Source organism: Didymosphaeria variabile (assembly GCF_027946475.1).
Source record: "Didymosphaeria variabile strain IMI 356815 chromosome Unknown scaffold_1, whole genome shotgun sequence".
Lineage (NCBI taxonomy): Eukaryota > Fungi > Ascomycota > Dothideomycetes > Pleosporales > Didymosphaeriaceae > Didymosphaeria > Didymosphaeria variabile.
The window spans coordinates 203128-216814 of NW_026611620.1; the positions used below are offsets into that span (position 1 = coordinate 203128).

General features: G+C 55.0%; 5 protein-coding genes across 5 annotated transcripts; 3 read left to right on the plus strand and 2 right to left on the minus strand.

The window, feature by feature from the left end:
* Positions 1–396: 396 nt before the first annotated feature.
* On the minus strand, positions 397–1420 carry N0V89_000038 (uncharacterized protein; the record flags this gene model as incomplete). Its single annotated transcript, XM_056208864.1, has 3 exons — positions 397–494; positions 545–1256; positions 1325–1420. The coding sequence occupies 3 exons, from the start codon at positions 1418–1420 to the stop codon at positions 397–399; spliced, it is 906 nt and encodes a 301-aa protein (XP_056075686.1).
* A 1432-nt stretch (positions 1421–2852) lies between these two features.
* On the plus strand, positions 2853–4798 carry YAP1 (DNA-binding transcription factor yap1; the record flags this gene model as incomplete). Its single annotated transcript, XM_056208865.1, has 4 exons — positions 2853–3365; positions 3415–4156; positions 4257–4578; positions 4633–4798. The coding sequence occupies 4 exons, from the start codon at positions 2853–2855 to the stop codon at positions 4796–4798; spliced, it is 1743 nt and encodes a 580-aa protein (XP_056075687.1).
* Positions 4799–6001: 1203 nt separating this feature from the next.
* Positions 6002–7048, minus strand: N0V89_000040 (uncharacterized protein; the record flags this gene model as incomplete). Its single annotated transcript, XM_056208866.1, has 2 exons — positions 6002–6636; positions 6703–7048. 2 exons carry the CDS (start codon positions 7046–7048, stop codon positions 6002–6004), a joined length of 981 nt encoding a protein of 326 aa, XP_056075688.1.
* A 277-nt stretch (positions 7049–7325) lies between these two features.
* ICP55 (aminopeptidase) lies at positions 7326–8966 on the plus strand (the record flags this gene model as incomplete). The annotated part of the gene is made up of 3 exons (XM_056208867.1): positions 7326–7418; positions 7553–7595; positions 7648–8966. 3 exons carry the CDS (start codon positions 7326–7328, stop codon positions 8964–8966), a joined length of 1455 nt encoding a protein of 484 aa, XP_056075689.1.
* Positions 8967–9583: 617 nt separating this feature from the next.
* PAN2 (poly(A)-specific ribonuclease) lies at positions 9584–13091 on the plus strand (the record flags this gene model as incomplete). Its single annotated transcript, XM_056208868.1, has 8 exons — positions 9584–9592; positions 9688–9872; positions 9929–10055; positions 10104–10696; positions 10743–11159; positions 11210–12208; positions 12298–13031; positions 13084–13091. 8 exons carry the CDS (start codon positions 9584–9586, stop codon positions 13089–13091), a joined length of 3072 nt encoding a protein of 1023 aa, XP_056075690.1.
* Between the last annotated feature and the right edge of the window lie 596 nt (positions 13092–13687).

Here is a 13687-nt window from a genome sequence, read left to right on the forward strand (position 1 = left end):
AAACGCCCAAAAAGACAATAGGCTTACCTTCGATGTATGTTGGTCAGGCTAGAGTATGCCAAAGCACTTGGGTATAATACGCCGTTCCTATCGCGGAAGCGCAAGCTTAGTGGTGAGAGCTCTCGGGTAGAGGTGGAGCATGAAAGTCATACCGATGCAATTCCATAACGCCGATATGCAAAATGTGTAATGAGCCGACAATAATGCAGTCAGCGCGTGCGAGGAGGGACTATGCAAGACTCTAGAAATAATCAGCGTAGTTCCCTCAACGAGAGCGGATACGGACCGCCTTAGTAACGGAAGATGTCAATAGGCGCGAGCAATGTAACCTGCTGCTATGTCCGCCTCCCTTGCTGCTCTGCTCTCATATCGATAGGGATGCTTTTGCCAGGGCACCTAGTCCTGCTCTTTGTCCGCATCGTATGCTGCTTTATTGTCGTATCGGACACGCTTGGAAGTCTCGGTCATCCCGCCGCCGGATCCCGTGAAGCCGACTATGACACGTTAGCACTCGTCTATACCCCTCCGCCTGGATATAACTCACCCCTGCTGTTGACATTCGTTCCAGTGCGGAACATGGAGTCCTTCTGCGAAATCTTCTTGCCGACACCCTTGCTGTTCCAATTCTTCCAGTTGTTCACCTTCTGCTCCAACTGCTTCTTATTGGGTATTTTGCGCTTCTTGGGTTCAGCGTTCTCGCCCAATGGGTCTTGCTTTGCATTCTGCGCTTTCGGGTTGACGCTCGCGGGCCCGGAAATCACATGCGGGGTAGAGGTGACAGGAGAAGCAGCGGTAGCAGCAGGGGTTGGAGCGGGCGCAGGCTCTGTATCCCTCTTGCGCTTGTTCTGAACCGGGCGTATAGCATCGCGATCGACGGTCGCATCTTCGTTGTACTCGACATAGTTGATTTTGTACTTCGGTGCGGAGGAGGATCCAAGGATGGTCATGATCTTAGCTTTGTACCAGAGACCGTCGAAGAATCGTGCCTCGATAACATCACCAGTATTGTACACCACAGCCTTAGCTGGCTCGGCTTTCTCCAACGTCTTCTTGAGGACCGGATGCTGCTCGGGATCGTACTTGCGCTCTGGGGCGGCGTTGCCCTCGGGGAGCTGGGCCTCAAGCGCCTTCAATTGCTCGCGAAGGGGCGCCAATTTGACTTCTTCTTGCTCCATAGCCTCTCGGATTTCTGCGACCATGGCAGCGACATCTTCGTTGTTGGGGTCGGCCTCGAGGATCTTCTGGACCTGTTCATACTGTGGTGCTGTCAGCATATAGACGTTTCGATAGCAAAGACAAGTCCATGCTCGGTAACACAACCTACCTGGGCGGACCACTCAGCGTGGGTTGCTTCCTGCTTCTCCAGAGCCTGTTTGGCGTACCAGATGTCGTTCTTCAGTTTCTGCAACTCTTGCGCCATGGCGAAGTGTTTCCACAGAAGGCGGGGAGGAAAGTGAGTATTGCGCGCGTTCAGATGTTGCGGCGCATCTAGCGACTCGGCAGCAATGACGATCGCGTGGAGGCGGCAAGGGCAGGAGCGACCCGCGCTAGCAGGGTCACGTGGTCTCTTGGCGCGGGCACCTCTCACAACGGGTCCACCCTCGAGAGAGTGAACCCTGGTTTACTGTGATATTTTCATGAGAAAAGGCTTCCTGAAACAAAATCCTCAGCACTCGGGAGTTATCCGGATCTCTGACAGATCTGTGATTCGATTATTCTGCGTTGTCTGATTCAGCCTCTCGTCTGCTACGCCTTACTCGTACGGAAAGCATGAACACGCCTCTTCAGTGCCTTCTTCATGCCATCTAGTGTCTCTGAGGCAGAGTGTTCTGGGCATTGTCGATCGATAAGCACCAACAGAGACCCTTCGTATGCCGTCTGCGGTCTTGCTCTAGGGCTCACCATGCGGCTCTCGTCTCCACGGTGGGCCGCCGTTGAGCGGCATTGCCCTGCGCGTGTCGCGTTTCCCATGCGACGACGGTCGGGTGCCTGGAACGGCTGGGCAGTACCTGATCTCCGCGAGCATGCACCGTTTTTTAGTTTCTACGCCCTTCTTACCAGTGCTCTTCATTCGCGTCTTACCCCGCCATGCCTCTTTCGGGAATCTCGCCGCTTTAACATGTTGATTGATAAGCCATGCAAAGAAAGAGTCACCTTACACTCCGCCTCATCTGCGCTCGTTTTGCCCCTCACACGCCGCAGTCGGCTCCAGAAGCAGCCTATCACGGACCTGCCACTCGGCCAAGGACCCTGCCGCTGCTTTTGCGTTTCTTCGCACCCCGGCGTTGACGCCTTCGTCTGTTCTCCCAGATCCGCCAAGGTCACCTGCTAGTCCGGATACCTAAGCAGCTACGTATGGGCATTTTGCACGCTCTCAGATCGTGCCTCCTACAACTTTCTGCCTAGACCGGTCACCCTTTGCGTCTACGTCAGACAAGAGTCGAGATTGTCCGCTCCGCGTGCGCGGTCTCGCTTGCACGCAGCAAGAGGTACGTTCAGCCCTACATCGCACCACACCGCCCGCCCGTCCGCTTTGATCCGACTTGACACTTTTGCGCCTCCTCGTCGCTATCTTGTCGCGCACCGCGTCATAACCACCGCTACACTCAATCCCTGTTGCATGCTCTCCATGTGAACCTTCGAGTGGCGAATTCGGCGGCTGGAACTCGGATTGCGGTCTGCTAATCGCTCATCCAGACATTCCTCGATCCCCGCACTTTCACCAAGACCTTCTCGAGCCTAAGATCGTTCACAAGGCGGCCGTTGACAAGCTCGCCGTCGTGCGTCCCCACTGACCGCAACCACCCTGACTCACCTTGTTCTTGCCCTTTGACCCCGCTTCAACAATCGCCATGGCTGGGACATCGAGAAACGACTTCCAGAACGCAGGACAGTTCTACCTGGACCCTAATCAGCAGGACCTGCTCCTGGCCGCGCTTGCCTCAAACAACCAGAACCACAACGACATCTTCGCGGCAGGCTTGGACGCGAAGCAAACCATGAACGGCCTTCCAAACGGCCAGCAGTTCAACTTCCCCGTCGACAATATCGACCAAGGCTTCTTCACCTCCCCTCAGCAGAGCACGCCTGCATCGGCCTTCAACAACATTGGTGGAGTCGAAGAGAGTCCTTTCGGCGATTACCTCGACGGCGATAACTTCGATTTCGACAATGCTGACAACGGCGACCTCATGATCGGCGAACTCCCTGGCGACAGCCCTGACAAAGATGGAGAGTCTTCAGAGAAGCGCAAGAGTCCGGGCGACGATCCTGAAGATCCAGAGGGTGGCGGCAAGCGCAGAGAGGGAGATGATAAGCAGGCGAAGAAGCCCGGCAGGAAGCCATTGACCTCGGAGCCGACTACCGTATGTTTGCCGCAAATGCTAACTGAATGACTACTGATGCATTTCACAGAAGCGCAAGGCACAGAACCGAGCAGCCCAGCGAGCCTTCCGAGAGCGCAAGGAAAAGCACCTGAAAGACCTTGAGACCAAGGTCGCTGAGCTTGAGAAGGCTTCCGATTCCGCCAATCACGAAAACGGACTTCTCCGTGCTCAGGTCCAGCGTTTGCAGATGGAGCTTCGCGAGTACAGGAAGCGTCTATCGCTCAACAGCAGCAGCGGCAGCAACAACCGCTCTCCATCTATGATGGGTGGATTCAGTTCAATTCTAAACAATGGTGGCTCGACAAACAGCAGCTTTCAATTCGAGTTCCCACGCTTCGGCGGACTTCCGGGAGCGCACATTCTTGATAATGGCCCTCTTTCGAAGAACAAGACCTCCACAGGCTCCTCGGCTGGTGTGGCTCGTCAAGATAGCGGACGAAGCATTAGCTCTAAGGGCCCGAATGGAGATGCGACTACACCAGACAAGACGGTTGCAAGCCCCGTTACAAGCGGAAACTCACGTTCTGGAAGCGTCAATGGCATGTTTGGCCTAAACAACAACTCAAATGCCACAGATCTCTCCAACCCATCGTCTCGCGTATTCCAATTCAACAGTAACTCGTCCACGCATTCAGACTCACCCTCGGCGTCCTCAACTTCGCCAACCAACCAAAATTCGTCTTGCGACACCTCGCCTGAGCCGAGTCATCAGTCGCCCAAGAACTTGGATACGATTGCTGATGGATATGTGTGTCATGGAAATTCGGAAGGTGAGATTACCTTCTGCGAGAAGCTCAATATGGCCTGCGGCAACCCTCGCAACCCTATCCCCCCGCGCCAAATCACAGTCTGACGCGAGACCCCCTGCAGGTGCGACAAAGAGCCCTGCTACCGCTCCCGACCCCGTCGGCTTCGATTTCTTCGCCAACCAGAACGGCGGCAACTTCGACCCCACCCTCTTTGGAGACTACCGAGAGTCTCAAAACGCCATCGTTGGCGACGGAGACTTCTCGAATGGTTTCTTCAACGATGCGTTCCCGATCGCCGACTACGGCAGCCCCTTCCACTTTGGAGACACTCCAGCTGTGCAAAAGCCGAATCCGCTTGAAGAGATCGAGCGCATACAAGATGGTGATGACGAGGTTGTGCCTGGCGACGATCCAGCACAGTTACTCAATTGCCACAAGATCTGGTCAGCATTCCCATATGACGCACTCATCGCCCGTGCAGCACTAACCTCCACTAGGGACAAATTGTCAAGTCGCTCCGACTTCAAGGACGGTACCATCGACATCGACAACCTCTGCTCAGAGCTCCGCGCCAAGGCTCGTTGTTCTGAAAGTGGCGTCGTCGTCGACCACAAGGACGTCGAAGCCGCGCTCAAGCGGCTGCCAAAGGAACAGCGGGCGTAATGATGACTCGAGACGCGACTGTACGAATTGCATAGATACCGGCTACGGCGTACTGGACGGAGATCTCTCTACTTTGCGCGCGCACTCTTTCCCTTCGCTGGCGTCGAGCCTGTTTGCGTTCCGCCACTCGTCACTCGCTTGCCTGAGGCAGTCAGTTCTTGGTAGTATGACGCGGCTTGATATTTTCTGAGGCTTTTTTTTCGTGGGAAGGAGTTTATGGTGAAATGGAAGGGATACCTACGAGGGTAAATCAAATGGAATGGGTCGCTGTACTCATGCATGGGTGGAGAAAGGCGAATGATGGAATGGACACGAATGTGAATGTCTCGTTGGCTTTGTAGCTGTAGCTGCCCTTCAATATATTGCATGTTGTTTGGTACTAGTCCGGTTTGACCTGCATCCTTGACATCGGCGCGACATAGCGGCCTATGCTCGCAGCTCTTGATGCGACACCGTAGCCCCTGTTGGCATCTCACGATGGAGTGTACGTGGAACGCGCAGACAGACTTGATATATATACATCAATACGTTTGTACCAACTTGAACGAGGCAGCGCTACGCGGTGCTAGCAGGCAGGCAGCGACGACATCCTGTATGAATTAACGAGTAGCTTACACGGGGCGGATATGCCAACCAGTATATAACATAGCCATTGCGCTTCCATTTCCAACGCTCTTCCTACCACGTCATACGCACGTACAATTTTCTTCCTCCCAATGTACCCCTCGCGCGGTGAGGCATGCGAAGCTTCGCCCATCGGACTGGGGGTTTGGGCTGGGACTGTGAAGGGGAGGTTAGGCTTGGAATGAAAGGGGATGGGCGTTCCGGTGCAGTCGGCGAGGTGGATGGTGTGAGGGGCACACAAATGCATTTGAGTTTGCTGATCAAGCATGTGGAGATTTTGACGGGGTTGATGGGCAGGGGGAAGGGAGGGAGAGGGACGAAGAATGGAGTGTACAGGCTGGGGAGACATCGGGGTGAGCGGTGCGTGTACGGTTGATGTGATGTGTAAAAGTGGTGCCTGTCTAGGGGAAATCTCATCTCACAGCGCGAATGTAGTCCTGCTATAGTGATCCGGAACTGAGTTAATTCAAGGCCTCATTCTCTCCGCTATGGTCAAATGTCAACGCTAATTTTCAACGTTATTAGGGATATTCTACTGCCAACTCTGCCCTTGCGCCGTGCGCCTGCATCGCTCATCGTTCATGAAGTTTGCGTGACAGCATTGTCGCCTTCCACAGCAGCATCAGGTGTCTCTTTCAACTCGCCAATGACGCTCTTCAGTATCTCAGGTAGGATCTGCGCTGCATCGCCCTGGAAGAACCAGTCGCCCTTGTACAGTCCGCTCGCAGGCACGTCGTTCTTGTCCATGTTGATGATAGCGACTCGCGCACCCTTTGCTCTTGCGCGGTCGACGAATCCCGCAGCTGGGTATACCTTCGCACTCGTCCCAACCACCATAATCAAATCTATCTTATTCTCCTTGTGTATCCAATCTTCGATATCATTCAGCACCTTCTCGGGTAACATTTCGCCGAACCACACTACGCCCGGGCGCAGCAGGCCGCGCTTGCATTTCGGACATTTGGGCAGGTGTCTGTAGCTCAGCTCGGGGATGGGCACATTCTCGTCTGCGATGTCGAGTTCGCGCGAAGCGAGGGCGGACGTGGTGGTGGGATCTTCTTCGGAGGTGGGGATCTCGAGCGCGGGCACGATGGGGTCGGTGTAATTGTTCTTCTCGAGGTAGTTGCAGAAGAAGTCTGAGCATTTGACGTCGAACAGCGAGCCGTGGAGAAGCTTCAGGGACTCCTCGGGGTGGTTTGCGCGCGGGGAGAGACCTGTTGCGCGAGCAGGTCAGTATGCATGCATGCGTGCATTGCGGGGCAGAAGTGGGGGTGGGTTACCATCTACGTTCTGGGACAGTGTGAGAAAATGCTCCTTCTTTCTGGATAGCTCGGCGAGGGCGTAGTGGGCGGGGTTCGGTTTCGCCTTGAGGGCCATGTGTCGTCTGTAGCTATAGAACTGCCATACCAGGCCGGGGTCTGCTGAGAATGCCTCTGGTGTGGCTAGTTGGGTCGCATCGTGGGTTCTCCACAGGCCTCCCGCGCCTCTAAATGTGGGCAGACCTGAAGAGGCGGACAGGCCTGCGCCTAGGAGTGCGAGTATGCGGGTGGACTTGTTCAAGTGCTCCTGGAACGATTCAAGGTCGGCTTGCGGGACTACGCTGGGTCGGGCGGAGGAAGAGGCCATTCTGCGCGGCGTGCGATTGAACAGTAGGGGTCCAGTACGAGGGGTGAATGAGTGGGGTATGGTGGCACAAGTATATATGCGTGTTTGGCAGGCAGACATCAGGCACTGGTGGTCAGGCAGCTGCAGTGCAACGGGGGCCGCTGCTTGGAGTCAAGTTGTCGCCTCAGGGTCCATCAATTAGGTTCCCACATACGGAATGGCAAAGAATCGGACATCGTTTCGTGAGCTCAGTGAGAGCAAAGACGAGTGTATGTGCACACGTAGAGTAGCTGTACGAATGACGGTTGCGGCGCGCAGTTGTGCCACTTCGGCTATCGATAACGACATGGAGGTGCGGATAATCTTCGCGCGCATTGGCTGGAGGTCTGCCGTGCTTCTTCAGTGTCGTGCTTCGTTATGAATGGCCTTTTCCGAACATTGCGACCTATCGCGCGGTCAAGTAGGCAAGGCGTACCTCTGAAGAGGCCATTGAACGTTTCGGCGGCTGATTTGCGCTTCGGGCAGCCGCTGCACGAGACGCATCCACACCTGCTGCAACCTGGGGAAAGTACGACCAGTGACCGCTTCCTACACGGACAAGGAACTAACAAAGGATGCAGTCACGCCCGGGATCACTGCACAAGAGTACTACGACAGACGGGTGAAGCTTGCAAAGGCTCTGCCGAAGGGTTCCATCGCTGTCCTTGCGGCATCAGATGTCAAGTACCGCTCGGGCGCCGTCTTCTACAAGTTCCACCAAGATCCCGATTTCCTATACCTGACAGGCTTCAACGAACCAGATGCCCTCGCAATAATCGAAAAGATCGACGATGACGAGCACAACTTCCACCTCTACGTACGCCCCAAAGACCCCAAGCTCGAGCAGTGGGAAGGCTCGCGCTCCGGCATCCAAGCAGCTGAAGACGTCTTCAACGCGGACACGACTGGCGACATCAACAACCTGCCCAAGATTCTCCCCGAGATGCTGAAGCGCGCAGAGCACGTGTACACAGATCTTCCAAATAGCCGGATAACGCGAAACATACTGTCAAGATACTTGTCTGGTGCAGAGCCCTCGCGGACAGGAGGTATCGTGAGTGTGTTCAGGGACTCAGAAAAGAGGGTAAAGCCGCTGAGGCCGTATCTGAACGATCTGAGGGTCATCAAGAGCGAAGCCGAACTTAAGAACATGCGAAAAGCGGGGCAGCATTCTGGACGTGCTATCACAGACGCAATGCGGCAGTCATGGACCGCGGAGAAAGACCTCGATGCCTTCCTCGACTACTGGTTCAAGCAGGATGGATGTGACGGGCCTGCATACGTCCCCGTAGTCGCAGGTGGCATCAATGCGAATACAATTCACTACGTTACCAACGACATGATGCTCAAGCCTGACGAGCTTGTGCTTGTCGACGCAGGCGCCGAGTACGGTGGATACATCACCGACATCTCGCGGACGTGGCCTGTAAATGGCAAGTTCAACCCCGCTCAGAAAGACCTCTACCAGCTACTCTTAAACGTTCAGAGAAGCTGCGTTTCGCTATGCACCGTCTCCTCCCAGCTCACGCTCGACCGCCTTCACAGAATCGCATCACGAACGCTGGCAGATGGCCTAAAGGATCTCGGCTTCGACATGTCCAATGATGCGATCGAGAAAATATTCCCGCACCACGTAGGCCATTACGTTGGTTTGGACGTCCATGACAGCCCAGGCTTGACGAGGGGAAAAGCATTCGAAAAGGGCATGTGTGTGACCGTCGAACCCGGCATCTACGTGCCAGACGACGAGCGATGGCCGGCGTGGGCGCGCGGCATAGGGATGAGGATTGAAGACAGCGTTTGCGTAGATGAGGATTCGCCATACATTTTGACTACCGAGGCGGTCAAGGAGATCGACGACATCGAAGCTCTGAAGGGGACTGAGAGTCGGTTGAGTTGATCGCGGAGTTTTGACAGACCATTTCGACGCTTGCATTAAGTTTGTTGTACCTTTAACCTGCATATGTACTACCATACCACTCTTCAAGGACGCACGAGGGATGCTCCCGAATCCAATTCTTGTATCTGAAAAGTTGAAAATGCGTAGCCATCAAACATGAATGGTGTTGCATTCTTAATGGATCGAATTTCCATTTAATACTTTAATTGTCTGTTCAAGCCTCTACAGTCAGGCGGAGCTTTGTCCTGCCCCGCCAATCACGCACGACCCGCTCCGCGCGTCTGAGCTCCGGCGACATGCCGCATTCACCAACACCACCCCACGCGCGACGAGCTATGACGCGTTTGGGCGAGGCATGCTGGAGTCGTGCAGTGTGCTTGGAGAGCCGGTAAATGCGGTTCTGTCACGATGGAAGCCGACTGGGACGAGGTGAGCGCCGGCAGCCCCCCAAGAGCCTTGACCGGCTCGCAACTCTCGCGCGCACATGCAGTAGCTGATATGAAGAATAGCTTGCGATTGTCCAATTGCCTCCGCATGGCCCGCACCAGCCTGCGACCCCAGTAGCCACCTTTGCTTTCGATACGGTGAACCTCCCATAGTAGCGCATCGCGAGAATCATGCTTATCGTGCGCGGCGCAGTTGCAAGAGCTGCTTTGGACCGGAAACAACTATGTGAGCTTCTAGGCCCAGCGCAACCCAGGGCGAAGCTGATACACTGCAGGGTCGCATTACCTCCTTCTTCGGCGCCACTCTCGAGCGCTACACGTCGTACCGCGGCCATACACCCGCCGATGGCACTGTCGGTGCCGTGAAGCAACTGCTCTTTACGGACAGAGGAGTGCTCTCCGTTTCGAAGCACAGCGTGCACTATGCCTCTCGACGAGGCCTTACGCAATGGCATCTCACGTACGTGGAGCGCGACAGTGTATTCAACAGGCTGGTTGCTAACAAAAGGCTGGCAGGAGTGCTGATTTCAATGAGCTTCGATGTATGAATTTCACTTCAAAGGGCACGAGGGAGATACTGGTGGCAGGATGTCAGGACAAGATGTTCAAGGTGGACGTGGAGAAGGGAACTATTGTCGACACCGTAAGGCTGCCAATCCAGCTTGTTAGAGGTACCTGCTAACATTCGCAGCTCGTTGCCGATGCTCAGTACACCATCATGAAACGCGCAGGAGGATACATATGCGCTGCTACTAACAGTGGCGGCATACACATCCTCGATTCGGGCTCACTCTCCGTTGTCAAGGTATTCGAGGGGCACACCGGCAGCATCAGCGACATGGACGCTAAGGGCGACTTTCTTGCTACGTGCGGCTGGTCACCAAGACAGCAATTCGGCTTCATGCTTGATCCCTTCACCCACGTCTTTTCTCTCAAGACGCTCAAGCAGCTCCCTCCCATCCCGTTCCATACCGGTGCTGCTTTCGTGCGCATGCACCCGCGCATGTCCACCACCGCCATCATTGCATCTCAGGCCGGGCAAATGCAGGTTATCGATCTTATGAACCCAGACTCTGCCAACTTGCGCCAGCTCAATATGTATGACTCGTATCTCACGGGTCTGGAGATGGCGCCTTCAAGCGAGGCTTTTGTGCTTTCTGACTCCAACGCTCATCTTCATCTGTGGGGGTCGCCTTCCAAGGTTCACTTTCCAGAGTACAGCAATCCGACCGAGTTTGCAGATGCCGTCGTACCCCCACCAGCTATGGACTGGTCACTAGACACGTGAGTCGCCCAAGCGCACATTTGTAACGTAGCTTACACTGTCAAGTCCTCTAAACACAGTCGGCATGCCTTACTACAAGGAACACCTTCTCTCCGGCTGGCCAAGTCACATGGTGTTTGAGGTTGGCGCGCCACCACCCAAAATCGATGCTGCGATTCTCAATAACATGACTCGAACGGACATGGGCTTTTTCGCGAAGAACCCGAAAACGAAACGACGTTATCAAGTCGAGCGTACTCGACAGTCAGATAGGGGACCAGAGTCCTTGACAGCTCCCAAATTTCTAAGTGAAAAGGCTCGTGCTGCGCAGTCTTTGGGCGAAGTTGAGTCTAAGACGGTGGAGACTATGGAGACGCTGACCGATATGCATCTCGATGATGTTACACGCAAGGATGTGCCAGCAATGTATGGAAACGTAGAGATCAAGTACAGCAGATTCGGTGTCGATGATTTCGACTTCGCGTAAGTATGATATCGGAATGGGCAATGAGACTTCCTAACAGCATCAACAGCTACTACAACCAGACCCCATACTCCGGGCTAGAGACCCACATCACGAATTCGTACGCGAATCCACTGTTACAGTTACTACGTTTTACCCCATTGATACGCAATCTTGCTCTTCGACACACTGCATCACCTTGCCTGTACGAATCATGCCTGCTTTGCGAGCTAGGCTTCCTTATTGACATGCTGGAGAAGGCCGCAGGATTGAATTGCCAGGCATCGAACTTTCTCAAAACGTTCAGTGGGTTATCGAACGCAGTGTCGCTCAACCTGCTGGAAGAGTTTGCACCCAATGTGGCCCTCACAAGCATGATACAGGCCTTCAATCGCTTCCTGTTGGAAAAGGTCTCCGAAGAGTTCCGCCAAATGCTGGGAGCGGTCGGTGTACCCTCTCTCATGGACCAAGTGCTTGAAACACAGGCACGTGCGAGCATGAGATGTGCGCAATGCAGTAACGAAACCATTAGGGGTGGCAGGACATTTGTAAATGAGCTCGTGTATCCGGCCAAGCACGTCATGAAGAACGCTCGAGGTCCACGGCCCACCTTTTCCCAGATCTTGAAGAGCAGCGTGGAACGCCAAGATCAAATGAAGGGTTGGTGCACCAAATGCAATCGCTACCAGCAGATGGTGCAGCGCAAGACTATTCAGTCAATACCCGGTGTGCTCATGCTCAACGCAGCCATTCAGAGCCACGAAGCGAAGCTCCTCTGGTCAGTACCCAACTGGCTCCCGCAAGAAATTGGGATCATAGTAGATCAAGGCCAATTCTACTGCTTCGAGGGCCAGGACCTGAAACTGCACCTCCAGCGCGGCGTCTTCGACATCATGGTGTATGAGCTCGTTGGCGTGGTGGCGGACATCAACAGCGGTGAGCACCAGAAACCCCACCTGGTCGCTACCATCAATACCACGCCGTCCAGCCGCGACGCCAACGGAGCTACAGAAGACAAGTGGTACCTCTTCAACGACTTCCTGGTCCGTCCGATCCCGAAAGAAGAAGCGTTACGCTTCGAACCGAGCTGGAAGCTACCCAGCGTCTTGACATACCAGCTGAAAGCCGCGCGCGGTAAGATCGACGACGGCTGGAAAGATATGCTCGACACCTCCATCCTCTACCGCTGGTGGTCGGCCAACCCTCCCCTCCACCCTCCGAATTCGCCCTCCTCGATCCCACCATCGAAACTCCCAAACCCTCCTTCCCCGTCGCCATCGATGCTGAATTCATCCGCCTCCAAGCCGAAGAGATCGAAATGAAAGCCGACGGCACGCGCGAAACCATCCGCCCCGACCGCAAAGGCCTCGCGCGCGTCTCCGTCTGCCGCGGCGAAGGCGAGGACGCCGGCCTCCCCTTCATCGACGACTATATTGCTGTCACCGAGCCCGTCGTCGACTACCTCACCGCCTGGTCGGGCATCTCCCCCGGCGACCTCAACCGCGAGACCTCGCCTCACGCCCTCGTCTCCCTCAAACACGCGTACAAGAAACTCTGGCTCCTCCTCAACCTCGGGTGCACCTTCATCGGGCACTCCCTTGCCAACGACTTCCGCACCATCAACATCCACGTTCCGAAGAGCCAGACCATCGACACGGTAGACCTCTTCTTCAAGCCGCAGCTGCATCGCAAGCTGAATCTGAAGTTCCTGGCGTGGTGCGTGCTCAAGGAGGAGATCCAGGGCGGCATGCATGATAGTATCGAGGATGCGGTTACGGCGCTGAAGCTGTGGAGGAAGTATCAGGAGTTTGTGGATGCGGGGGTTCTGGAGCAGATGCTCAACGATGTGTATGCGACTGGGCGGGAGGTCGGGTTTAGGGCGCCGGGAGGGGGTATGTGGGCGGGGGCGCGCAGGGGAGTGGCGCTTTTGTTAAGCATGGGAAGGCGCTTAGTGGGGGTGGGGGTGGTGGTAAGGAAGGGGGAGAGTGAGAGCGAGGTGGGGCTTACGACGCCGAAGAAGGGGGTGCGTTTGGGAGGGTGGGGTTTAGGAGTCCGATGAGGGCGCCGGGGAGTTGAGAGGAAAAGACGTGGGTTGGAGACGTGGGTTGGAAGGGTGGTGCAGATAGTAGGTAGCAAGTCACTATTTATATACTGAATGATGATGCTCATCGGCGGATTGTGATGGCGCTCGACGTGGCGCTAGTGGGTGGAGAAGACATATAAACTCGCTCGTTCGAGCATTGCTACGTTTTCTCTCCACGCTACGGTCTCGAGCTTCGCTCACCAGAAAGCCAGTTCCAAACTCGACATGGGCTTTTCTTTTGCGTCTACAATTGATGGCTTTACCAGAAATGGAGGGGATCTTCTCGCTGTCTGAAAGTTTTGACACTCAACACAATGGGGGATCTGCTTGCTGTCTAAGCTCACATAGTACTTCTACATGGAGCAGTCTGCTCGTTGTCCAAAGTCCAAGAATACCTTCGCATGGAGTGTGCTTCGCCTCTCGAAAAGCTAGTTCTCAAGCGCATGCTTGAGACGCCTCTGTCTA